The sequence below is a fragment of the Echiichthys vipera genome (assembly GCF_963691815.1).
Source record: "Echiichthys vipera genome assembly, chromosome: 1".
Taxonomy (NCBI): domain Eukaryota; kingdom Metazoa; phylum Chordata; class Actinopteri; order Perciformes; family Trachinidae; genus Echiichthys; species Echiichthys vipera.
Window position 1 is genome coordinate 38,898,001 of NC_139826.1, and position 25,494 is coordinate 38,923,494.

At 41.2% G+C, this 25,494-nt stretch overlaps 2 protein-coding genes across 3 annotated transcripts; one reads left to right on the forward strand and one right to left on the reverse strand.

The window, feature by feature from the left end:
- The first annotated feature begins 1,367 nt into the window (after window positions 1-1,367).
- Window positions 1,368-6,873, forward strand: rpl12 (ribosomal protein L12). 2 transcript variants are annotated; one of them, XM_083935297.1, is made up of 6 exons: window positions 1,368-1,512; window positions 3,492-3,565; window positions 4,412-4,510; window positions 6,161-6,242; window positions 6,330-6,416; window positions 6,725-6,873. In XM_083935297.1, the coding sequence occupies exons 1-6, from the start codon at window positions 1,476-1,478 to the stop codon at window positions 6,841-6,843; spliced, it is 498 nt and encodes a 165-aa protein (XP_083791423.1). In that variant the 5' UTR covers window positions 1,368-1,475; the 3' UTR covers window positions 6,844-6,873. The 2 variants fall into 2 exon arrangements, with proteins under 2 accessions (XP_083791423.1, XP_083791424.1); XM_083935298.1 differs by having other exon boundaries at window positions 1,479-1,619.
- A 3,748-nt stretch (window positions 6,874-10,621) lies between these two features.
- pole3 (polymerase (DNA directed), epsilon 3 (p17 subunit)) lies at window positions 10,622-14,755 on the reverse strand. The gene is made up of 4 exons (XM_083919298.1): window positions 14,378-14,755; window positions 12,733-12,818; window positions 12,410-12,528; window positions 10,622-11,428 (listed from the first exon to the last, which is right to left on the reverse strand). The coding sequence occupies exons 1-4, from the start codon at window positions 14,441-14,443 to the stop codon at window positions 11,247-11,249; spliced, it is 453 nt and encodes a 150-aa protein (XP_083775424.1). The 5' UTR covers window positions 14,444-14,755; the 3' UTR covers window positions 10,622-11,246.
- Between the last annotated feature and the right edge of the window lie 10,739 nt (window positions 14,756-25,494).

Sequence of the window (25,494 nt, forward strand, 5' to 3'; positions counted from 1 at the left end):
GGGAGACTCCAGACCCCCTCCTGAGGAAACACAGTTCACACGCTTGGACCTGGACCTGGTTCTTTGGGTCCTGACCCAGCTTTCATGACCACAGGTGAGGGTAGGAACCAGGACTGAGCAGTAGATCCAGAGCTTTGTCTTCCTCAGCTCTCTTTTCATCACAACGGTGCGGTAGAGCGACTGCAGCTCCGCCCCCGCTGCTCCGATTCTCCGGCCAAACTCACGCTCCATCGTCCCCTCACTCGTGAACAAGATCCTGAGGTACTTGAACTCCTTCACTTGGGGTCAGGACTCATTCCCTACCTGGAGTAAACAATCCACCGGTTTCCTGCTGAGAGCCATTTTCTTTCTGTCATTTACATCCAGAGACATTGGTTGTGGCTTTGCTCTTTGCAGACCTTGAATTATTACTTTAATGACTCTTGCACTGTAGATTTTAATGTGGGAAAATTATGTTTTTGGTTTCCATAACTACCCTCAGAAAGTACTTTTTACTAAATCTGTTTTTATTTGCTTGTTTTGATCTGTTTTTCACTTTCCTGGAATAATAAACGTCTGTAAGACGTGCAGGTGTTCGGTTCATTGATGACTCTAAATCACCCGTAGGTGTGAATGGTTGTCTGTCTCTGTTCGTCTCTATGTGTCCTGTGATAGACTGGCGTCCTGTCCAGGGTGGACCCCGCCTCACGCCCAATGTCAGCTGGGATCGGCTCCAGCACCCCCCGCGACCCCAACCCCGGGATAAGCGGTTGAAGATGAATGAATGAATGTTAAGTGTTTCAAAAATAGACTAAATCAGTGTATTCAGAGACCCATGAGGCTCTAAGCATTGTTGAAATCTATTTAAATGTGTTTTTAATGGTTATAACCATAATCCTAAACTTCCCAGTGATCTTTCACAGCTGCATTAATTTATTTATTGCAAAATGTCATGTTCATAAAAGCAAATTGTGTAAGAAAACCCCATGTTTTTATGTTTTTTAAAATAAGAACTTAAACTTTACTTTAAACTAATCACAAAATCAGCAAATGAAAAGGCTGTTGACTGTTGTAATATGTATAACACTGTATAATAATAATAATAATAATAATTGTATAATCATCAGTATATTGTTCCCTGTATATTATTTATATCTATATTAACTTATTTTAAATAAATCTGTTAAAAAATGTCGATTCTAGACCAAAGACTACATAAAATATATAAATATTATATATTATATATGATATAAATATTAATGTATACAGACTGTGGTCTAGACCCTCCCATTCAGTCGAATGACGTCATGAGGACTGAATCTCAACTTCTCGCGATACTTGGCGGAGCTATAAATCCCTCCGCGGCCGGCGCTCAGCCTTTCTTTCGCCCCCTTTTAGCGGTGAAGGTGCAACAGTAATCGGTCGTCCCGAGTCCGGGTTCATCCGACACCCTCACCAACCAGCCAAGCCGAACCGAGCTCCACAGCAGCAGCAACATGCCTCCCAAATTCGACCCCAACGAGATTAAAATTGGTATGTTTGCACCGTCACCCGGGTAATAACAGCAGCAGTAGTTCACAGCCAAGATGGAGTCGTTCTGCCTCCGCGTGTGGCGGCCTGTGAACGGCGTAGCGACAACGGTAAAGACGGGGCTCGAACCGCGGCCGGAGAGGGGGCGGCACATGTCTGGGTTCACTTCTGCATGTTTAAGTGTTTTAATCGGGTGGGTTTGAAATGATTTTGGTGTCGGGTTTGGTTGGAAAACTGTTTTTTTTTTTGGGGGGGGGACTATATGCGTGACACGTGGGAGAAGCTAACGTTAGCTGCGCGAGCTAATGCAGTTAGCTTCGGAAATGTAAAAACCTTTTTATTATTTACGATTTTTTTAAAGGTTTAACAATATTTATTTTTTTAATATAAAATACTAATTTATTTTAGATTTTTTTTTTGCTTTTGTTGTAATTCAAGTAAAATCAATAAATCACCTTATTTAATAATTTAATTTGGTTTAAACAGTCGTGAAATATGTTATGATTTATAAAACTTTATTTATAATGATAAATATTTTTTGTTTTTTAATAAATGTAATTAAGCCCGTTTCAGGATCATCTATATGGTTTTACTATAATTTCTTTTTGATTCAATTGTGAATTTTTGCAACTAAAGTAACATCAATAAATCACCATATTTAATAATAAATAAATATTTAAATTGGATTAAACAGTAGTTAAATATCTGTATAATTTATGGTGTTGACAACTGTTGAGGTTATCAGTTTTATTTTATCTAACACTTCATTCTGTTTCATGTTTAAATTTATAAAGCTTGATTAATTTTTGCAACTAATTTAACTCAAGTAACATCAATAAATCACCTTATTTAATAATTGTTAAATAATTAATAAATATTTAATTTGGATTAAAGTCGTGAAATTTGTTAAACTATTGTATTGATAACTGTCAAGATTATTTATTTTTTATAAATGTAATTAATTCTGTTTCGGGTTTATCAATATAGTTTCATTTAAAAAAATGTTTTGATTAATTTTTGAAACTGTTGTAATTCAAGTAAAATCAATAAATCACCTTATTTATTAATTTTATGTCTATAATAATGTATAAAACTTTATGTAATTGACGTTTTCGTTTTCTTTTCAAAGTGGTTTAATTTCTTTCTTTAACTTCTCCATGAAGCACGGGCCTTTTTATTTCATATATTTCCTAAAGTAAACATTAAAATAAGAACCTTTAGTTATTCAAACATTTAGATGAATCCTTTTGAGTGTTTAAGACTATCAACTAACAGTTTTCCACCCATGTTTGCTAACGTGCATGTTTCTAAAGTATCAAAACATTTATAGAACATTATAATTCAGTTATCACCTTTTTATAGCAGGTTTTTTTTGCACAGTGTAAACATTTGATGCCCCATTTTCAGTCTTGCACTGAACACGCATAATAAACGTCTGTTAAGTGTTTAATTAAAGACTAAATCAGTGCATTAAAGGCCCAGAGACTTGAGCAGAAATCCATTTAAATGTGTTTTTAATGGTTGGAACCATCACCTAAACTTTCCAGTGATCTGTCAGAGCTGCGTTAACGTAGGACCTTTAGAGAAAGTTAGCTTTTTTATTCTTTAATTGTCAATTTTTCGCAGTTTCATCCACTATTCTGCGATCACACATGTCCTACCTTAATGCTGCCGTGTGCCGCAGCTTTTCTGGGGTTAACTGTCTTTGACAAACGTCCCAGGATGTGGAGACTATGTTGAATCGTCTGTTATTGTAAAGTAAAATCCCTTAATGTGCAGAAATGTAACATTAAAAGCATCAAAAAGAAAAGGCTAGACCTTTTAAAAGACTCATTTAAGACAAGTTTACACACCAACACACACTAAACGGTATTTTGTAAAGGTGTCAAACCCGTGGAGCAGTCGTTTGTGGTCGTTTGCGTGCGTTTTCATGTGAGGAAGCTGCAGACGGAGCCCTTTAACTGTGTGTCTTCGTCTTACAGTGTACATGAGATGCACAGGAGGAGAAGTCGGAGCCACCTCAGCCCTGGCCCCCAAGATCGGACCTCTGGGTCTGGTGAGTGAAATAAATATTTAACACGATTTGTAGCGAAAACCAGCCTCCCGCCACTACGCCAGTCTGTGAGTGACTGAGTGTAATCCAGTGGAGGCTCAGATTGACCCGGCTTTAGGAAACAGGGCTGATCCGAAACCCGTGGACAACTCTGTGCCGTAAAGACCGGAACACAAACTCAGGGCGCACTCCCACTGTGCCTCCGTCCCGTGCTTTAGGGTCCCTGTCCCCCCCTCCAGGCCCGTTTGTACTCACACTACCTGGGCCTCGGAGAATGCTTCTTGCTGCCTATACGTCATCACGCCGTAACACGTCACACGCATTGATGACGTCATGGCGATGCGTGGCTTTGTTTCCAGATCTTTCCGTAGACCTCGGAGTTTTTGTGCGTCTTGTCGACTGTTTTTGAATCTTTTCATCGACCAAATCTGCAGTAAACACTCCACCTCCGCATCACACCAACGTGAACCTTTCACCGCCATTGTTTGAAATGTCCGCGCATGGTCCCTCCTTCTTTTTTCTACGTCCCAACAGGCGCACAGGAAATGACCTCAGAACCGCCGTAGGCCTCATGCTCGTACACGTGCGCGTGCTCGTACATGTGCAAACGTGCTTTACTAAAGCCCACCTCTCCCAAACGGGCCGTGGACGGCAAACGTGCCGCTCCTAGACGCGGTACGGATGCACTCACACTGGTCAAAGGAACCAGACTTTACCCGAAAACCCGTTTTGGCCCGGTACTGACTGACGGTGTGAGTGCGCCTAAACTGTACATCCTGTACGTGCAGACTGTTTGTGTGTGTGAAGCCGTTTAGCTCTGTTTTCTAATCGATCACTTGTTTTCTCCAGTCTCCCAAGAAAGTTGGTGACGACATCGCCAAGGCCACCGGGGACTGGAAGGGCCTGAGGATCACCGTGAAGCTGACCATCCAGAACAGGCAGGCAGCGGTACGGAGACGCGTCCAAACACACTTTCCCACATTTCAAATGTCCAGACTTCAGTCAATATTATACATCTGAGTACCAATTGTTAGATGTAAACAAGTGGGTTTAAAAGCCAACTTTTAACACGCATGTTAAACTCTATGCATGCCGTTGAGTTGCTAGTTTCAACCTGCGTATTGTAGGCGCCATGTTTTTAAAAAGTGCAAGTCGTAACTCATGAGGCCCGTCCGTGGTCGGCGTCTCCTCTGGTTTGGCAAAAGCCGTTGAGGTGTTGGATGCTTTGACGAGACGTCTGCCAGCTTGATTAGTTTATGAAGTTTAGAGTTTCTTCTAGTCAGACAAACTGGTTAGATGGTACGGATGTCCTCTTACGTGTGTGTGACTAGAAGAATCCAAGCTGGTCATGATCACACCAACCTCCTGTTTTTACAGTTCAGTGACCTGGTTCACCATCAAACAGCACAAATTATGTTTAAAGCAAGAAACAAACGGTCACCAGATCCTATTCAAACACTTTTTTGACAGGCGGTTATTATTCTTATTTGAAGGAAAACATGAATTTTAAGACGCCAGCAGTTAAAAAGGACTTTAAAAGGTCGGCGTTTCAGCGTCTGGTGTGAAACACGGAGCTGAAGCGGCGTCAGAACATGGTCCAGTTTTAAAAAAGGTCCAGATCAGGGCGGCCCGACCCGGCCCCTGGAGCCACTGTCCTGCATGTTTCAGGTTTCTCTCTGCTCTAACACACCTGAGTCTAATGCTCTGCTCGTTATCAAGCAGCTAAAGCTCGTCACAGGTTTGATTATCATTAGACTCAGGTGTGTTGGAGCAACATGCAGGACAGTGGCTCTGCAGGAGCCGGGTCGGGCAGCCCTGGTCCAGAGGAAAGATTTTCAGAAGGTTCAGGGACGAGGAAACGCTTTGAGAACAAACACAAAAAACGCTTTGTGTAGAAATATGGGCGTTAAATGTATATTTACGTTATATATCCATATGTAGATTTGAGTCCATGGATGTTTGGATGTGGAGGCCTACACTTTGTTACTTTATATATGTTATTTATAAAAGTTTATATTATTATTGTGTAGTTGGATTTACAAATTGTACATTAAGTGGATAAAATACAGATTACAACAATCACTGAATTGTTAAAAAGGGGAAGAATTAAATAAGTGAGTTTCCTCCTGCTCCTTTCAGACAGAATTAACTGGTTGTTAAAGGTTTTTTTATTTGTTAAACTAATTAACTTAAGTCTTTTTTGGCATGTTTGAATTAATATTAATTCAACTCTAAATTTCAAAATGGACAAAGACATTAGGAAGAATTACTTTTATTTATCCCGCAAGAGAAATTCAATTCAGCCGCGTCACCTATGGGCTGAGCCACCGCCGCCCCCAAAGTACAAACCCGTCCGTTGATTAGTTAATATCTAAAGGTCGGGTGTGTTGTGTTAAATGTGTGTTGTGTATATTTAATTTAAGTGAGTTTTGAAACATGTCCTGAGTTCTCTTTCACACCTGGAAACGACTCGTTAAGTTCCCTACGGAGCAGGAACCCTGCGTTCAGCGCTGTGAACCGTATGTGCGTTCACACCTGAGGTTTGCGGGGGCAGGGCGGCGTCTGCGTGGTGATGACCTTTTATGTTTTTGCTTCAAGGTCGAGGTTGTTCCCTCCGCGTCTGCTCTGATCATCAAGGCGCTGAAGGAGCCGCCACGTGACAGGAAGAAGGTCAAGAACAGTAAGTGGCCTCCTGTTGAAACGATTTCACTCAAAGTCAAATGAAGCGCCCCGACCACGTCTCACCCTCTTATTTCTCCTTTTCCAGTCAAGCACAGCGGCAGCGTGACCTTCGACGAGATCGTGGGCATCGCCCGCGTCATGAGGCTTCGCTCCATCGCCAGAGAGCTCTCCGGTAAGAACGCCTGCCCTGAGTTACCCGCTCTTTATCCATCTGTTTACCGCGCAGCCTCCCGCCACTACGCCCGTCTGTGAGTGGCGGTGTGTAATCCAGTGGAGGCTCAGATCGACCCGGCTTTAGGAAACAGGTCTGCCCCAAAACCCGTGGGCAACTCTGTGCCGTAAAGACCGGAACAAATCCGCGTCCAACAAACTATTAAACCGCTTTTATCCTGCATTTACAACATTTGTTCACCTGAATTCTAGATTTCAAATGTTCCTGTTTTATCGTTAAACGCGTGTGTTTCTTATTCCCGCCCTCAGGAACCATCAAGGAGATCCTGGGCACCGCTCAGTCCGTTGGGTGCACCATCGACGGGCGCCCTCCCCATGACGTCATCGACGACATCAACAGCGGCAAAGTGGAGTGTCCTTCAGAGTAAACGAGCGTCCAATAAAGTGAACGAACTGAACTCTCTGTGTTTCTTATCCTTTGGTTTAAACGGCGCTCGGGTTAATCCCGCAGATAAACAGCCGGCTGGAATATTATCGTTAAAATCCGTACGCTACACAAACCGTCCAGAGGTTTGATGCATGAACACGGTTTCTCTTCAAAAACAAAGGTCAATGATTGATGTTTTCATCTGGTCTCAAACATTAAAGCAGGTTTTTGCTGCAGTTGCACCTTTTTTAAAACGTGTAAAGTGAAACCTGCTGACTCATTAAAACACGTAAAGTGAAACCTGCTGACTCATTAAAACACGTAAAGTGAAACCTGCTGACTCAGTAAAGCAGATTAAGGCTCAGTTTGCTCAGAAGTCTCTTATTCTGACTTATTTTGTGTCAACAGGTGAACGGAATAACAAATAGAAATAATGTAAAGGGAAAATCAGAAGAATACACAGGGTATTGATAACATTAAGGTGTCTTTAAAGAAATATTCAGGTTTTTATCAAAATAGGTTGATAATACAACTATTATAATTAAAGTAGCATCATTTACTAATTTAATTGAGGTCAAACAGTTGTTAAATATCTTTGTGTTCTCCGATTATCAAACTCTGCAGCTCTGTTACGACAAACATTAATAATTAATAGTCATTTAGGTGATTTTTGGGCGGCAGTAGCTCAGTCCATAGGTGACTTGGCTGAGAACTGTAGGGTCGCTGGTTCAACTCCCTGTGTGGACCATGTATGAAGTGTGGACTGGTGGCTGGAGAGGTGCCAGTTACTCTCCTGAGCACTGCCGAAGTGCTCAGGAGAGTAAAGAGAGTAAAGCAAGGCACCGAACCCCCAACTGCTCGGGGCACTGGTCACTGGCAGCCCCCTCGCTCTGACATCTCTCCATTAGTTGCATGTATATAGGTCCTGTTTGTTCATGTGTGTGTATTTTGGGTGCGTGTGTGTGTTTCAGGCCTGTGTGTGCGTAACATGAAAAATAACAGTGAAAATTGAATTTCCCCATTCGCGGGACAAATAAAGGAATTCTTCTTCTTAAAAAGATATATTGTGGTTTAGGTTCAATGTGAGCTGATTCTATAACAGTTTAATTTTCTGAGCTTTTGCAGCCATTTGCATTAAAGACAATCACCGTAATTATTTTTTCCAATTCAAGCAGTTAAATCTTAATCCATAGGTTCATAAACTGCATCATCACCTGCGGCCATGTTGTGATTTATCAAACGTGTCAGTATCAGCAACAAGATGTTTTTAAGCTGAATCTGTTCTGGGACTAACTTCTTAATCTAAGCACGAGTCTTTTTTTACTTCACATGTTTTCTAAAGGAAACTTTTCTCGTCTTCAGCCTGAAAATGGTTTAAAGGGTTAAATCCTCCTGCAGCTCTGATCACTGCCGGCTCCACACGTCTAAACACGTTCATTTTTCTTTAATGTTAATTATGAAAAAACGTGTAAATCTATGTTTCCCAAAGTTTGTCTGTGACTCAGATCACAGCAAAGAAACCACAAAATCACATTTGAGGAGTTAAAATCAGAACCTTTCCTCCTAATTACTCTAAATCTGTACATGTAAAGTTTATAAAAACATCATTTTTTGCTTTTAATGAAACAAAATAACCAACAAATTTAAAGTTTAACGTGTCAGTAAAGGAGGAAGAGTAACGTATTTAATTCTACCCCTTCATTTTCAAACCTTATCACACTGAACTCCTTTTTAAATCTATTTCTTATCGTTTAGTTTAGACACTTTATTTTATTTTATGCTTTTTTTTTGAAGTCCATCTTTCTCACCTGTGACTGCGGCGTCCTTCCTCCTCTCTGCTTGATGAAGACTCCTTTATTTTACATCTGTTGGAGTGACTCACACGTGTGCACGGCCTCCGCTCCAGTCTGACTTTACGTCGTGACGGACTTGGATTTACTAGTTCATGATTCAGCGTTTCACACATTGGTTTGGTCACTTTCACATTATTGAGATGCTTTAAAGTAGCTGATGAGGCTTCAATTAAGTTAAAAACATCTGAGAGCCTGAGTTTGTTTCCATCTTTAAAATGTCACCATGTTTCTGCACTTGCACAACAACCTGCAGTGATGGGAAAAGATCCTTTGTAGAAGTACAAATACTCCGTTACAAGGTACAAAATATTCAGTAGGAAGTAAAACTGTCTGCAGAACAGCTCACTCATCATCTTCAGCCTCTTTGGGTCGGGTCCCGGGGGCAGCAGCTGAGTTGGCCGGAGAATCGGAGCAGCGGGGTCGGAGCTGCAGTCGCTCTACCGCACCGTTGTGATGAAGAGAGAGCTGAGGAAGACAAAGCTCTGGATCTACCCTCAGTCCTGGTTCCTACCCTCACCTGTGGTCATGAAAGCTGGGTCAGGACCCAAAGAACCAGGTCGTGGGTACAAGCGTGTGAAATGTGTTTCCTCAGGAGGGTGACTGGAGTCTCCCTTAGAGAGAGGGGGAGAAGTTCAGCATCCGTGAGGAACTCGGAGTAGAGCCGCTGCTCCTTTGCGTTGAAAGGAGCCAGTTGAGGTGGTTCAGGATCATCTGGTAAGGATGAACCCTGGGCGCCTCCCTAGGGAGGTGTTCCAGGCACGTCCAGCTGGGAGGAGGCCTCGGGGAAGACCCAGGACCAGGTGGAGAGATTAGATCTCCACACTGGCCTGGGAACGCCTCAGGATCCCCCAGTTAGAGCTGGTTAATGTGGCCCGGGAAAGGGAAGTTTGGGGTCCCCTGCTAAAGCTGCTGCCCCCGAGACCCGACCCCGGATAAGAGGCTGGAGATGATGAATGAGCTGTTCTGCAGACAGTTTTTACTTGACCCCTGAATATTTTGTACCTTGTAACAGAGTATTTGTACTTTTACAAAGGATCTTTTCCCACTGCGGTAGAGACAAGGTGACATTTTAAAGATGGAAACTAACTCAGGCTGTCATTAGATGTTTTTAACTCGGCGGCAGCAGCTCAGTCCATAGGTGACTTGGCTGGGAACCTGTGTGGACCATGAATGGAGCGTGGACTGGTGGCTGGAGAGGTGCCAGTTCATCTCCTGGGCACTACCGAGGTGCTGTTGAGCAAGGCACCGAACCCCCAACTGCTCGGGGCGCTGGCCACTGTCAGCCCCCTCGCTCTGACATCTCTCCATTAGTTGCATGTGTATAGGTCCTGTCTGTGCATGTGTGTGTGTGTAAAAAATGAAAATAGAGTGAAAATTGAATTTCCCCATTGCAGGACGAATAAAGGGATTCTTCTTCTTCTAACTGGATGACAGCCTCACCAGTTCCTTAACCCATAATAATATGAAACAATCATATGAAAGTTGTGGTTGAGAAGTCCTCCCTCGCTGCTGCTGAGGCGAAAACAAAGTGATCATTGTTCTTTTGCCAAACAAAAGTATAAAATGTTGCATCATGTTTCACAACTCACAGTCAAAACGACTTTACTTCTAAACAAACTGAGCTTTTCTGTGCTTTGAGACATTCAGCAGGTCTCACTTAACAGTTAAAAAGCTTAAAGGTCGTTCCCCTTTTTTTAAACGAATCACTGCCGCTGCAGTAAACGTGTGAAACCAAGCGGTGTGTGTGTGAGCGAGGGTCGCTGGGTCACTCATGACTCAGAGCACTTTTGATTTTCATACAAAATATTTATTGAAATTGTCTCAACCGGTCGTTTACGACGCTACAAAAGTAAATGGTTCAAAGAGTTCAGATCAGGAACAGTCGCGTCGTCCAGCGGTTCAGCCTTCCACAAACATCTTCCCAGGTAATAATGGTCACGATCGGCTGCTCCACACCTGGCTAACGCTTACGGAACAATCTAGAAACCAACTAAACTCAGAACTAGCAGACGGTTCACTTACAAAAGCTCGGACCACTTCATTGTGTTTGACTCTTGACAACATTGACTCGTGTTAAATTGCGTTTATTTCTGTATTTGAAGGCACCGCTGCGACGACGGCGCCACCGGAACATTTCAAACCTCTTTAGAACCGGACGTGTGTCAGATTCCCCGCCCGTGTTCTCGCTCCCTCCGGTGGTAAACAGATAAAAAGCGGATTCACCAAAGTGTGTTAGTTCACTGATCCAGAATCAGCGTCTACTGTGCGTCGTCGTTTACGCTCAACAACAGTGTTTGTATCAAAAGGTGACGCAGATAAATACAAAAAAACTAATTAAAGATACAAAACGGGTCAAAGGACAGTGAGGAAGTGCGTGAGGCGCTTGGACCCGTGGTGGCGTCGTCGTCGCGCTGCACAAAGACGTATTTTATGAATGCGACTCCGCCTCTTCTGAGCTCGTCGCGCTGCGCGGTGAAACCTGATGGACTCGTTCGCTGCGTCACTGAAACGCATCACGTCGCCGACGTCGTTCGTGGTCGTCGGCGCCCCATCAGTTCTCCACCTCCTCCTCCTCCTCCGCGTCGTTCTCGGCCTCCGGCTCCTCCTCCATGCGCTCCTCCTCCTCCTCTTCCTCCTCCCGGCTCTTGTCGTTCTCGGAGTCGGCCTTCTTCTCCTTGTCTTTACGCTTCTGCTCAGACACCTCCTTCTTCCCCTTCTGGCCCTTCTTGTACACTGTGGACAAGCACAAACACCGTGAGCAGCTCCTTCCATACTTTGTTTTACATACGTTTAGAATAACACGTGTGTCTTACGCGGTGCCACAACAGCCCACTGTCAAACTGCAGTATATACGCTGAAACTACACTATCGCTGAAGGCTGGTGGGTAAAATCCTCTGTCCTACGCACAGACGAGGCTCATGTGTCGCCGTCAGACCCTGTCCAATAGCTGTTTTGCAAGGGCACCGTCGCTGCACACGGGGTTTAACGCCATTACAGAATGTTACCCCAGCACAGGAGTAATGTGAGGCCGTGTTTAGAGGGAGACGATTTAGAAAGGAAACCTAAAAGTGGCGTCGCGTTCTCACTTTTTTTGCCGCGTGTAAACTACAATACGACCGCACTTCAGACTACTGGCGCGTTTTCGTTGACGCAAAACAAACTCATGTTGCCGCGACTAGGACAGCAACTGTGGTGATTAACACGCTTTAAATGATGATTTAAATTTGAAATAGTATTTCTAATCACATTTTAGCTTCTAGAGGGCACTTTAATACGCGTTTTAGCTCCTAGAGGGCACTTTAATACGCGTTTTAGCTCCTAGAGGGCACTTTAATATGCGTTTTAGCTCCTAGAGGGCACTTTAATACGCGTTTTAGCTCCTAGAGGGCACTTTAATATGCGTTTTAGCTCCTAGAGGGCACTTTAATATGCGTTTTAGCTCCTAGAGGGCACTTTAATACGCGTTTTAGCTCCTAGAGGGCACTTTAATATGCGTTTTAGCTCCTAGAGGGCACTTCAATATGCGTTTTGGCTCCTAGAGGGCTCTTTAGCACGTGTTTTGGCTCCTAGATGGCAATCTGAATTAGTAATTCTAACCTTTGGGAATGATACCGCGGTTTAACCTTACACCGGTAAGCTTTTCATCCCTCCTGAGGAGAAGTAATGTGAACTCGTATGTTTGGATGGTACGTCTTTAAACCCGAAGTACTGACCTTCCAGAGCTTCTCTGAGAGGCTCCAGGAATCTCTCAAACTCCATTTCCTCCATCGCAGCCATGACGTCTGCTGCACTCAGAGTTTTCCGCTTGGCTTTCATGGCAAAGTTGTTTGCACTTTAACAAGATCAGAAGAAAAAGCATTTGTATTGAATTAGTGGTGTAATGGAACATTGCAGGTCTTAAACTTGATAATCGAAGCAATCTGGAAAGTTCTACTAAGTTCACTTCCTGTTTTCTCTGTTTGAAAGGTTTTTAACACTGAATTTTGTGAATCAATCCTCGTCTGTTAGATTCTTGTGAGTGGGTTTGTTTTCTCACCAGGACGTCGCGTACAGCACAAACACACTGGCAGCCTGGGAAATGGCTCTCCTGGCTTCTTTGGACACGTTCACCCCATCTGGGAGCTGTTAGGAAAACAAACGGTGCGGAGGAGTTATCTCAGAGCTGCACTTCATATTCACTTTAATCAGAAATAAAGAAAGACGTGTTCACTCGGGGACGATAACACCTTTGGGCGAAAAGAGAACATGAACAAACAAACGGGTACATGCTCTTTTCTTAAGAACAACAGGAAGAACTTCAAACATGGCAAATTAAACAAAAGCAAATACTGAATACTGCCCAGAGGGCACTGTAGCACACGTTTTGGCTCCTAGAGGGCTCTTTAGCCCACGTTCATGCTCCTAGAGTGCACTGTAGGACCAGTTTTGGCTCCTAGAGGATACTTTAGCACGTGTTTTGGCTCCTAGGGGGCACTTTAGCACATGTTTTGGTTACTAAAGGGCTATTTAGCACATGCCTTGGCTCCTAGAGGGCACTTTATCACATGTTTTGGTTACTAAAGGGCTCTTTAGCACATGTTTTGGCTCCTAGCGGGCACTTTAGCACATGTTTTGGTTACTAAAGGGCTCTTAAGCACACGTTCATGCTCATAGAGGGCACTTTAGCACCAGTGTTGGCTCCTAGAGGGCACTTTAACACACGTTTTGGCTCCTAGAGGATACATTAGCACGTGTTTTGGCTCCTAGGGGGCACTTTAGCACATGTTTTGGTTATTAAAGGGCTATTTAGCACATGTTTTGGCTCCTAGAGGGCACTTTAGCACATGTTTTGGTTATTAAAGGGCTATTTAGCACATGTTTTGGCTCCTAGAGGGCACTTTAGCACATGTTTTGGTTACTAAAGGGCTATTTAGCACATGTTTTGGCTCCTAGAGCGCACTTTAGCACATGTTTTGGTTACTAAAGGGCTCTTTAGCACACGTTCATGCTCATAGAGGGCACTTTAGCACCAGTGTTGGCTCCTAGAGGGCACTTTAACACATGTTTTGGCTCCCAAGAAGGCCCTTTAGCACACGTTCATGCTAATAGAGGGTACTTTAGCACTTGTTTTGGCTCCTAGAGGGCACTTTAGCACACGTTTTGGCTCCTAGTGTGCACTTTAGCATTCGTTTTGGCTCCTAGAGGGTACTTTAGCACCAGTTTTGGCTCCTAGAGTGCACTTTAATACATGTTCTGGTTCCTAGAAGACACATTAGCACGTGTTTTGGCTACTTGTGTGCACTTCAGGACATGTTTAGGCTCCTAGAGTGCACATTAGCACATGTTTAGGCTCCTAGAGTGCACATTAGCACGTGTTTTGGCTCCTAGAATGCACTTAAGCACACGTTTATGCTCCCCTGTGCAAGCCAGTTTATATAAATATATATTTTATATTAAAGGTTAGGCTACACAGCAGACTATAAAGTAATTAAAATTAGCCCCGCCTTTATCATCTGCATTATATATTTACATTAACTATCAATAATTATAATTAAATGATATTCTGAAATAGGTTCCTTAAGCACATTTTGATGCTAATACTAAAGGACTTTTACTAAAATATCATTTGAAAGTCGCATTTAACTTTTTCTACTTTGACTTCCGCAAAGCCTCCGAGTTCTTCTTCGTGTGTTTCCACTCACCGCCTCCTTGATGATGCGGGTGATCACCGCGTTCGGCAGGTTTAGATCTTCGGGTCTTTCCGCCATTTCTGTCGCCGGTTCCCGAGTCCCTCAACTCGTCGTCGTCACCTCTCGTGTTAATCCGGAGAGAGCCGAGCGTAGCTAACAGATTAGCACTGTTGTGTTAGCCTGTAGCTGCGGGCTAATGTTAGCAGCTCGTTCAGTTTCACAGTAATGTAACTAACTGCTAAAGTTGCGCGTGTGAAGACGACGCCGCCGTGAGTGTGAGCGGTGAGTTCGGACGCGCAGATGAACGTTAAACGGTTCAAACGGGAGCGGAACCGATTTGTTTTGGGACGTTTCCCGCGAACCTTCCAAGCACGAGCCCTCCTCCGTCACCGGCGCACAACTCCGGCGCACGGACGTGACGTATGACGACTGGTACGTAATGACGTAATCATACAAAATAACGGATTTTTAATTTATTATTTTAATTAGTATTAATCTTTTATTAATCGTTTTCTATCTTTTATTTATTTATTAATTATTTAAACAATGTGCTGTTCATTATATACTTTGTATTTTTGTACATTTAAATTTAAATAAAATAAAAAAGTTTCTGTAAAAAAAAACTAATTTCAATAAAAGAAAATACAAGTTATAAACAATATAATCAAAGCTAAATAATTATAAATAAATTAAAATTATATTAAAAAATGTAATTAAAATCATTGTCAATACAAGAGGTCAGTCAGAAAATAACAATAACTTTATAATAATAACTTTGATTGTATAGCACCTTTAAAAACACCAACGCTCTTTTACATAGCAAAAATCTAAATATAATGAGGTAGAAAATAACCATATTTTTATGTATTATTTTAGTTATTATTAATTATTGAACTGTCTGTTTTTTGTTTGTTTTTGTTTTCTATCTTTGATTTATTTATTAATGATGTCACCGATGTGCAGTTTTTTGGATACTTTGTATTTTTGTACATTTAAATTGTTCAATAATATAAAATAAAAAAGTTTCTGTAAAAGAAATAAATAGTAATTGATCCCACATAATTCAGTCAAAATAATACAAGTTATAAAAAATATAATCATCAAATAAACAATATATATAAATATATAAAAGCTAAATAATTATGAATAAATTAAAATTAAATTAAAAAAGTAAATTAAAATCATTGACAATACAAGAGGTCAGTCAGGAAATTATAATAACTTTATAATAATAATAACTTTATTCGTATAGCACCTTTAAAAACACCAAAGCGCAAAAATCAAAATACAATGAGGTAGAAAATAACCATAAATTACACTCATCATTGTATAAAAGTGTACCGAGCACAAAGGGAATTATTATTTGCTTGTTAATTAATTAGATTAACGTGATAAAAAGATAAAAAGATGGTATCACAGGAAGACAGGTCTCGCCTGACTTTGTAAATAAAGTGCATAGATGTTCACACAGATGAAGGACTTTTGCAATTTTACAATGTTTTACTTTTTTTGTACAAACTAAAGAAACTACAGTTCTGTGTCAGGACTCTTCTCACGCTACTGCAGAGGTTTGGTTTTTAGTTTGAGCAGTTTTGGGGCCCGTCCACACAAAGACGTGTTTTCCTGTAACCGCACATCTTTAGTCTGGTTTAGTCGTCCATCCACAGCAGCCGCCGTCATCAGAGCCTGAACACCGGGTCCCAGAGTGTGAAGATTTGAAAACGCCCCCCATGGCGTTGTGGTCTGGACGGTGAAAGCTCAGACTTTGTTAAAGGACAGCATCATGGCCCCACCTCCGACCTCTGACCCTGCGGCGTCACATAACAACAACAGTGCTGCTGCGTGAGAGGACAGAGACGGACCCAGAGACTGTTTACTGAACTGGACTCTGAGCCACATGCATGGGACTGAATGAGGCCCAGCACAGATTTCTCCCTTTTCCCTGATGCTCTGAATAAGGAGCTAAACTGCTCTAGGCTCTGTTTCTAAATCCAGTTCTAAGAAGCTGTGAAAAGTCTCTAAATGTAGTGAGAAAGTGGCGCCTGGGAGTGCTTTGGGACGGGAAGGGGCTCCCAGCAGCACCCTCTGCTCAGTGAGGACACTAACTGCAGAGTGAAGGGGCTCCAAGCAGCACCCTCTGCTCAGTGAGGACACTAACTGCAGAGTGAAGGGGCTCCCAGCAGCACCCTCTGCTCAGTGAGGACACTAACTGCAGAGTGAAGGGGCTCCAAGCAGCCCCCTCTGCTCAGTGAAGACACTAACTGCAGAGTGAAGGGGCTCCCAGCAGCACCCTCTGCTCAGTGAGGACACTAACTGCAGAGTGAAGGGGCTCCCAGCAGCCCCCTCTGCTCAGTGAGGACACTAACTGCAGAGTGAAGGGGCTCCCAGCAGCACCCTCTGCTCAGTGAGGACACTAACTGCAGAGGGATCGGTGCATCAGAGTCCAGAACAGCACCAAAGTCTCCACTCACTGACTCTGACTCTTTGTTTTTATCTAATGAAAGACTCTTTCTTTCTCTCTGGTGTGTGTGAGTGTGTGAGTGTGTGTAGGCTGTGGTGATCAGATGATCAGGGCCGAAAATAAACCAAGAACACGTCTAAAACAAGACGAAAACACGTCGAAAAAAACGAGACGAAAACACGTCAAAAACAAGTCGAAAACAAACCAAAAACAAGTCGAAAACAAGTCGAAAACAAGTCGAAAAACAAGTCGAAAACAAACCAAAAACATGTTGAAAACACGTCAAAAACCCGTCGAAAACAAACCCAAAAAAAACAGAAATCACGTTGAAAACACGTCGAAAAAGTTGGTCGTAAAAAAACAAAAACACGCTGAAAACAGCAGAACCAGGGACACGTTTGTCTCTAGGATGGAGGAGGATTTGGAGAGAAACTCTCCGGTGTTTGGATTCTCCACAGCGTCTCCCCGTCTCTTCTTCTCTGTTGTTGGTGTATTTCTGTGGCAGTTACAGCGCCACCTCCTGGCCTGGCATGTGAACTACAGAGATTGGAGTCCGTTTTTACCTGGTTTCCTGTGGACGCACACATTTAAGAGTCGAGGCCGAGTGGATGGAAACTTTGTTAAGAACCACGGAGAGAAATAAAGCTCGTTTTCTGATCGTTCGGAGGAACCCTTGGTCATTTTTGACTCTTGCAGTTCATGGTGCCTTCATGGTGCTGTTGTGTTTTCAGGTGTTCTGGGAACATCGGACTATACTGTGAAGTAACAAAGAACGTTCAGTACCAACAACAATCACCGACTTAACTGTTCGATCAGCATCTGTTTAATTGACCATTCGGCTTCTAGAAAGATGCCTCTTACCTCTTGTTCCATGGAGCACACAACAGGAGGTCGTCCACGTCGGATGCGTTCTCTCTTACTGGAAGTCTGTTTGGTCCAGGCGAGGGGCGGGGCCTGTTAGAGCGCAGCCGCGGTCACGCAGCCTGTTTATAATTTGCTCATAACCAACCGGGTTCCTTGGCGTTCCTTGAACTTGTCTGATGATTTTGCCGTTGGCCATACCTACAGAAGTTCGCCATCTTTCAGAATATGCACGTTCTCCGCAGCGTCTCCCCGTCTCTTCTTCTCCGTTGTTGGTGTATTTCTGTGACCGTTACAGCGTTCGGAGTCACTGCACCCGGTTTCCTGTGGACGCACAGATTTAGGAGTCGACGCCGAGTGGATGGAAAACTTTTTAAGAACGACAGAGGGAAAAAAAAGGTTGTTTTAGATCGTGGGGACGAACCTTAAGTGGTTAAAAAAGACCTTTGAATGCCTTCACCGTGCTGCCCCGAGCTAATCACTGTTAGCCACGTCCGGCTGTTAGTGACTCTCTGGATTTCTCCGTTAATGGTTGTTACAGAAAAAAACTGTCTCCATGGTTTATTACATTTATGCAAGTGCTGAAAAAGAACATGGGAATTACTGTAATAAGTTTATATATATATTTATAAGTGATCGAGCGATACTTTTGGCGTATATTTACGTTTTTCACGTGTATCTGCATCGGCCGGGGCGTGCTGCTGCGTTCGCCGATGGTTCTTTCTCTGCATTATTCACAGACTGGCGTCCACAGGCTGCTCCGTGTGGCTGCAGACGCCATTTTAAGTTCAGTAAATGTCGCTTTATTTAAAAAGATTGAGTCTAATAACATTTGTTGTCGTCGTTGTGTCATTTTTATGATGTAAACTGAGGGAGTAGAAGTCGAATCAGCTCCAAATATCGGCTCAATGACATCGGCGGCCCGTGTCGGTCATCGGGGAACGCTGATGGAAAAACATCAGCGGCCCTTAAGATCCGTCTGTGTCGACCCCTGATGTATAAACAAATATAAGTATTCTGGAGATGAACCGTCACAAACAAGCTGACAAACACCTGGAGGGGTAAACTCCCCCCGGCCTCGTCCACATGAATATCAAAGACCCTGACCGGGCAAACGTCCAGCTCCGCTCGCACCGTCGTCCCCGAGCTGGTTTCCATGGCAGCTGTCGTCCTCACACATGCAGGAGGTGATGCGGCCCACGTTGTGAAGCTCGCTGTACGAAGAGAGAGGCACATCTCTACGCCCACAGAGGTCAAGCGTCTGCAGCTGCTCTCTGGCCGGCGCTGCAGGACGCCGAAGCTTCCTCCGCTGAGTTTTCTGCACTTTCACCGTCTTCAGACTTGAACCACGGCAGGACTCAAGACACGACCGCGGGTCTTTCAGTCAGTTTAAAAAAGTTTATTCATTCATTCGTTCATTTATCTTCAGCCTCTTGTCCCTGTCGGGGTCGTGGGGGTGCTGGAGCCGATCCCAGTTGACATCGGGCGTGAGGCGGGGTCCACCCTGGACAGGACGCCAGTCTATCACAGGACACATAGAGACGAACAGAGACAGACAACCATTCACACCTACGGGTGATTTAGAGTCATCAATGAACCGAACACCTGCACGTCTTTGGACTGTGGGAGGAAACCGGAGAACCCGGAGAAAACCCACGCAGACACGGGGAGAACATGCAAACTCCACACAGAAGGGCCCCAGCCGGGATTCAAACCAGGGACCTTCTTGCTGTGAGGCGAGAGTTTCATTAAATCAAATCAACAGTCCTCCACAAATACACTAAATTATTATTTATTTAGTGTATATTCACACATGAAGCGACACAGAAGAGAAAAGGACGAAATGGAAGAACAACAGGAAAAAACACCGATAACTCAAATAAACAGCATTATTACAGTATTTAGACTTTAAACACACTCGATGAAGTTGTGACTGACGAAAGAGTAAAAACAGCTTCAAACTAAACTTTCTTTTCTTTTCCCGGTCTTAATCTGCACAGTTAACTGGTATTTTGTTCATCTCAGTTTGGACTACTGCGATATTCAAATCAGAAAAAGGATAAATCTGTTTTAGTTATTTACTTAGTGAGTATTTCAAGACTAAAGTCAAAGTTTTTCAATGTTTATCTCAAGACAAAGAGAGAATATATCTACATATTTAGATACTTATCTGCATATTATTTAATGTGAGTGTTGTTGTGTTTGGACCCTCAGGGCCACCGTAGCTTTACATATATATATATATATATATAAGTCAAAAGTCAAAGTATTTCAAGGGTAAAGTCAAAGTATTTCAAGGGTAAAGTCAAAGTATTTCAAGGGTAAAGTCAAAGTATTTCAAGAGCAAAGTCAAAGTATTTCAAGAGCAAAGTCAAAGTATTTCCAGAGTAAAGTCAAAGTATTTCAAGAGTAAAGTCAAAGTATTTCCAGAGTAAAGTCAAAGTATTTCAAGACTAAAGTCAAAGTATTTCCAGAGTAAAGTCAAAGTATTTCAAGAGTAAAGTCAAAGTATTTCAAGAGTAAAGTCAAAGTATTTCAAGAGTAAAGTCAAAGTATTTCAAGAGTAAAGTCAAAGTATTTCAAGAGTAGAGTTAAAGTATTTCAAGAGTAAAGTCAAAGTATTTCAAGACTAAAGTCAAAGTATTTCCAGAGTAAAGTCAAAGTATTTCAAGAGTAAAGTCAAAGTATTTCAAGAGTAAAGTCAAAGTATTTCCAGAGTAAAGTCAAAGTATTTCCAGAGTAAAGTCAAAGTATTTCCAGAGTAAAGTCAAAGTATTTCAAGAGTAAAGTCAAAGTATTTCAAGACTAAAGTCAAAGTATTTCCAGAGTAAAGTCAAAGTATTTCCAGAGTAAAGTCAAAGTATTTCCAGAGTAAAGTCAAAGTATTTCAAGAGTAAAGTCAAAGTATTTCAAGAGTAAAGTCAAAGTATTTCAAGAGTAAAGTCAAAGTATTTCCAGAGCAAAGTCAAAGTATTTCAAGACAAAAGTCAAAGTATTTCAAGAGTAAAGTCAAAGTATTTCAAGAGTAAAGTCAAAGTATTTCCAGAGTAAAGTCAAAGTATTTCAAGACTAAAGTCAAAGTATTTCAAGAGTAAAGTCAAAGTATTTCAAGACTAAAGTCAAAGTATTTCAAGAGTAAAGTCAAAGTATTTCAAGAGTAAAGTCAAAGTATTTCCAGAGTAAAGTCAAAGTATTTCAAGACTAAAGTCAAAGTATTTCAAGAGTAAAGTCAAAGTATTTCAAGACTAAAGTCAAAGTATTTCAAGACTAAAGTCAAAGTATTTCAAGAGTAAAGTCAAAGTATTTCCAGAGTAAAGTCAAAGTATTTCCAGAGTAAAGTCAAAGTATTTCAAGAGTAAAGTCAAAGTATTTCAAGAGTAAAGTCAAAGTATTTCAAGACTAAAGTCAAAGTATTTCCAGAGTAAAGTCAAAGTATTTCAAGAGTAAAGTCAAAGTATTTCAAGAGTAAAGTCAAAGTATTTCCAGAGCAAAGTCAAAGTATTTCAAGACAAAAGTCAAAGTATTTCAAGACTACAGTCAAAGTATTTCCAGAGTAAAGTCAAAGTATTTCAAGAGTAAAGTCAAAGTATTTCAAGAGTAAAGTCAAAGTATTTCAAGAGTAAAGTCAAAGTATTTCCAGAGTAAAGTCAAAGTATTTCAAGACTAAAGTCAAAGTATTTCAAGAGTAAAGTCAAAGTATTTCAAGAGTAAAGTCAAAGTATTTCCAGAGCAAAGTCAAAGTATTTCAAGACAAAAGTCAAAGTATTTCAAGAGTAAAGTCAAAGTATTTCAAGAGTAAAGTCAAAGTATTTCAAGAGTAAAGTCAAAGTATTTCAAGACTAAAGTCAAAGTATTTCCAGAGTAAAGTCAAAGTATTTCCAGAGTAAAGTCAAAGTATTTCAAGACAAAAGTCAAAGTATTTCAAGAGTAAGGTCAAAGTATTTCAAGAGTAAAGTCAAAGTATTTCAAGAGTAAAGTCAAAGTATTTCAAGACAAAAGTCAAAGTATTTCAAGAGTAAAGTCAAAGTATTTCAAGAGTAAAGTCAAAGTATTTCAAGAGTAGAGTTAAAGTATTTCAAGAGTAAAGTCAAAGTATTTCAAGAGTAAAGTCAAAGTATTTCAAGAGTAGAGTTAAAGTATTTCAAGAGTAAAGTCAAAGTATTTCAAGACAAAAGTCAAAGTATTTCAAGACTAAAGTCAAAGTATTTCAAGAGTAAAGTCAAAGTATTTCAAGAGTAAAGTCAAAGTATTTCAAGAGTAAAGTCAAAGTATTTCAAGAGTAAAGTCAAAGTATTTCAAGAGTAGAGTTAAAGTATTTCAAGAGTAAAGTCAAAGTATTTCAAGAGTAAAGTCAAAGTATTTCAAGAGTAGAGTCAAAGTATTTCAAGAGTAAAGTCAAAGTATTTCAAGAGTAAAGTCAAAGTATTTCAAGAGTAAAGTCAAAGTATTTCAAGACTAAAGTCAAAGTATTTCCAGAGCAAAGTCAAAGTATTTCAAGACTAAAGTCAAAGTATTTCCAGAGCAAAGTCAAAGTATTTCAAGAGTAAAGTCAAAGTATTTCAAGAGTAAAGTCAAAGTATTTCAAGACTAAAGTCAAAGTATTTCAAGACTAAAGTCAAAGTATTTCAAGAGTAAAGTCAAAGTATTTCAAGAGTAAATTCAAAGTATTTCAAGACTAAAGTCAAAGTATTTCAAGAGTAAAGTCAAAGTATTTCAAGACTAAAGTCAAAGTATTTCAAGACTAAAGTCAAAGTATTTCAAGAGTAAAGTCAAAGTATTTCAAGAGCAAAGTCAAAGTATTTCAAGACTAAAGTCAAAGTATTTCCAGAGCAAAGTCAAAGTATTTCAAGAGTAAAGTCAAAGTATTTCAAGAGTAAAGTCAAAGTATTTCAAGAGTAAAGTCAAAGTATTTCAAGAGCAAAGTCAAAGTATTTCAAGAGTAAAGTCAAAGTATTTCAAGAGTAAAGTCAAAGTATTTCAAGACTAAAGTCAAAGTATTTCAAGAGTAAAGTCAAAGTATTTCAAGAGTAAAGTCAAAGTATTTCAAGACTAAAGTCAAAGTATTTAAAGACTAAAGTCAAAGTATTTCCAGAGTAAAGTCAAAGTATTTCAAGACTAAAGTCAAAGTATTTCAAGAGTAAAGTCAAAGTATTTCAAGAGCAAAGTCAAAGTATTTCAAGAGTAAAGTCAAAGTATTTCAAGAGTAAAGTCAAAGTATTTCAAGAGTAGAGTTAAAGTATTTCAAGAGTAAAGTCAAAGTATTTCAAGAGTAAAGTCAAAGTATTTCAAGACTAAAGTCAAAGTATTTAAAGACTAAAGTCAAAGTATTTCAAGAGTAAAGTCAAAGTATTTCAAGAGTAAAGTCAAAGTATTTCAAGAGTAAAGTCAAAGTATTTAAAGACTAAAGTCAAAGTATTTCCAGAGTAAAGTCAAAGTATTTCAAGACATTTTCCTCACTTGTTTATTTTCCTCTGAGAGGATTTTTGGTTCAGAGACTGTTGTCGTAGTCGTTGTCGTTTGTGTATTGTTTATTAATAACATTAATAAACTCAATTTAAAAAGTTTTTTGGGGGGAAAATGGTAGATTATCTGGAAATTTAACGGTGATATTTATTTATTTACCTTATTTATAACCTTTATTTAAACTGGGGAATACACTGAGGAGCAACCTTCTTTCAATAACCGAGACAAAAACAGAAAACATTTGAAAAATACACGAGAAAATCTGAAATATCCGAAAAGTAAAGTGACAGAATAATAAAAAACAGAGGAATCGAGTTAAAAACAGGAGGTTAGAAATAAAATCAGACGCAGTTTTGGATTTAAATCGTCCGAATGAGACGAGCGTGGTGAGTTTCAGGTGTTTTTTGCAGGTTCACAGTAAAGAAAAGCAACATTTTCCTTATTTGTTGCAAACAGAGGGAACCTGCGGAGCGATCCAGTCCGTAGATGCATTTAAAGATACTAAAGAACTGATTTAGGACGGTGAGCGCTTTAAAAACAAATCAAATCCAGTTTACGTCAGAATAAAGGTCACCAGTGGCGGATCAAGGTGGTCAGGGGCCCCTGGGCGACTGTTTGTTTGGGCCCCCCCACTAGAGCGGGGAATTGGCTCCCGCCCACACGCCAAATGCAGGAAACCTTTGTGATTGGTGGGTGAAACTGTCACTCTGCCTGCCACGTTAGGGCGCACTCCCACTGTGCCTCCGTCCCGTGCCCAAACAGGTTTCCCTGCTAAAGTCTGGTTCCTTTGACCAGTGTGAGTGCAACCGTACCACGTCTGGGAGCGGCACGCTTGCCGTCCACGGCCCGTTTGGGAGAGGTGGACTTTTGTAAAGCACGTTTGCACGTGTACGAGCACGAGCGTGCGCACGTGTACGAGCACGAGGCCTACGGCGGCTCTGAGGTCATTTCCTGTGCGCCTGTTGGGACGTAGAAAAAAGAAGGAGGGACCATGCGCGGACATTTAAAACAGTGGCGGTGAAAGGTTCACGTTGGTGTGATGCGGAGGTGGAGTGTTTACTGCAGATTTGGTCGATGAAAAGATTCAAAAACAGTCGACAAGACGCACAAAAACTCCGAGGTCTACGGAAAGATCTGGAAACAAAGCCACGCATCGCCATGACGTCATCAATGCGTGTGACGTGTTACGGCGTGATGACGTATAGGCAGCAAGAAGCATTCTCCGAGGCCCAGGTAGTGTGAGTACAAACGGGCCTGGAGGGGGGGACAAGGACCCTAAAGCACGGGGCACGGGACGGAGGAACAGTGGGAGGGCGCCCTGAGACAACACAACACTGAGGAAGTGTATGTTGTTGCTCATAGACTTGGACTTTATAAATTAAAAACTAGAAGAAGAAGAAAAATTAAAAAATGTGGCGGCGCGTTGCAACAGAACAACAAGAGGATGAAGAAGACGGTTAAAAATAAATAAAAGACGTTTTAATACAAAGTGAAAAGGGATATTAATAATGCAAAAAAGAACGCTTCCGCAGGTCGTTCATCCCGACCGCAGTCAGACTGCACAATAATAATTTGTAATGATTGTTATGTTTATTTTGTCAATTCACCCATGTGCAATTACACTTCCACATCATCACAAGTCACTTTTGCATATTTGTAACATCTGTACTTAGTATTTCCATCCACTGTAGTTTTTCCACTTCATATTTATGACACATAGTGTAAATTGTTGTATATTGTATATAGTATATTTTCTATTCTTATTTTTTATTTTTATCTTCTATTTTATTTTTAATTATCTTTGTTTACCTTATGTAAACTAAGGGTCTGTGCTGTCTGTGTCTGTGTTGTAAGCTACTGCTCATGTAAATTTCCCCGCTGTGGGATCAATAAAGTCTATTCTATTCTATTCTATAATAATAATAATAATAATAATAATAATAATAAATGTCTCCATAATCTAAAACAGACTTAAAAGTGGCATCAGTAAGTTTCAATAACCTATTTTTGTCTTAGTTTTAATTAATGTAATGTTAAAAACACACAAATTAAACTCATAATGTGTCAGAATAAAGGATTATGGTGTCAGCTGAGCCTGTTTACACTCTTTAACAGGTGATGAGTGAAGAGCAGCGATATCTAAATAATAGTGCCGTAGAAAGCAAAGAGTCAGGGGTTCGGTGTCCCCTGGTTCTGGTGCGGTTCTGGTTCGGTTCTGGTTCGGTTCTGGTTCGGTTCTGCGTGGCTCAGGACAGCAGAACCGCACCGGTGTCGGCCCACTACCGTTGGACTCCTTAGGAAGCATATAGAGGTTTGTTTATGCAGCACTACTTTTGTGTACATC

Bases quoted from the DNA above. Each gene is read 5' to 3' on its own strand.
- rpl12 (XM_083935297.1), top strand. From the start codon at position 1,476: ATGCCTCCCAAATTCGACCCCAACGAGATTAAAATTG. The intron at 4,511-6,160 runs GTACGGAGACGC...TTTTGCTTCAAG, and splicing joins TCCAGAACAGGCAGGCAGCG to GTCGAGGTTGTTCCCTCCGC. The intron at 6,243-6,329 runs GTAAGTGGCCTC...CTCCTTTTCCAG, and splicing joins CAGGAAGAAGGTCAAGAACA to TCAAGCACAGCGGCAGCGTG.
- pole3 (XM_083919298.1), bottom strand. From the start codon at position 14,443: ATGGCGGAAAGACCCGAAGATCTAAACCTGCCGAACGCGGTGATCACC. The intron at 12,819-14,377 runs GTGAGTGGAAAC...TTTTCCTAACAG, and splicing joins CCCGCATCATCAAGGAGGCG to CTCCCAGATGGGGTGAACGT. The intron at 11,429-12,409 runs GTCAGTACTTCG...GCTTGTCCACAG, and splicing joins TCTCAGAGAAGCTCTGGAAG to TGTACAAGAAGGGCCAGAAG.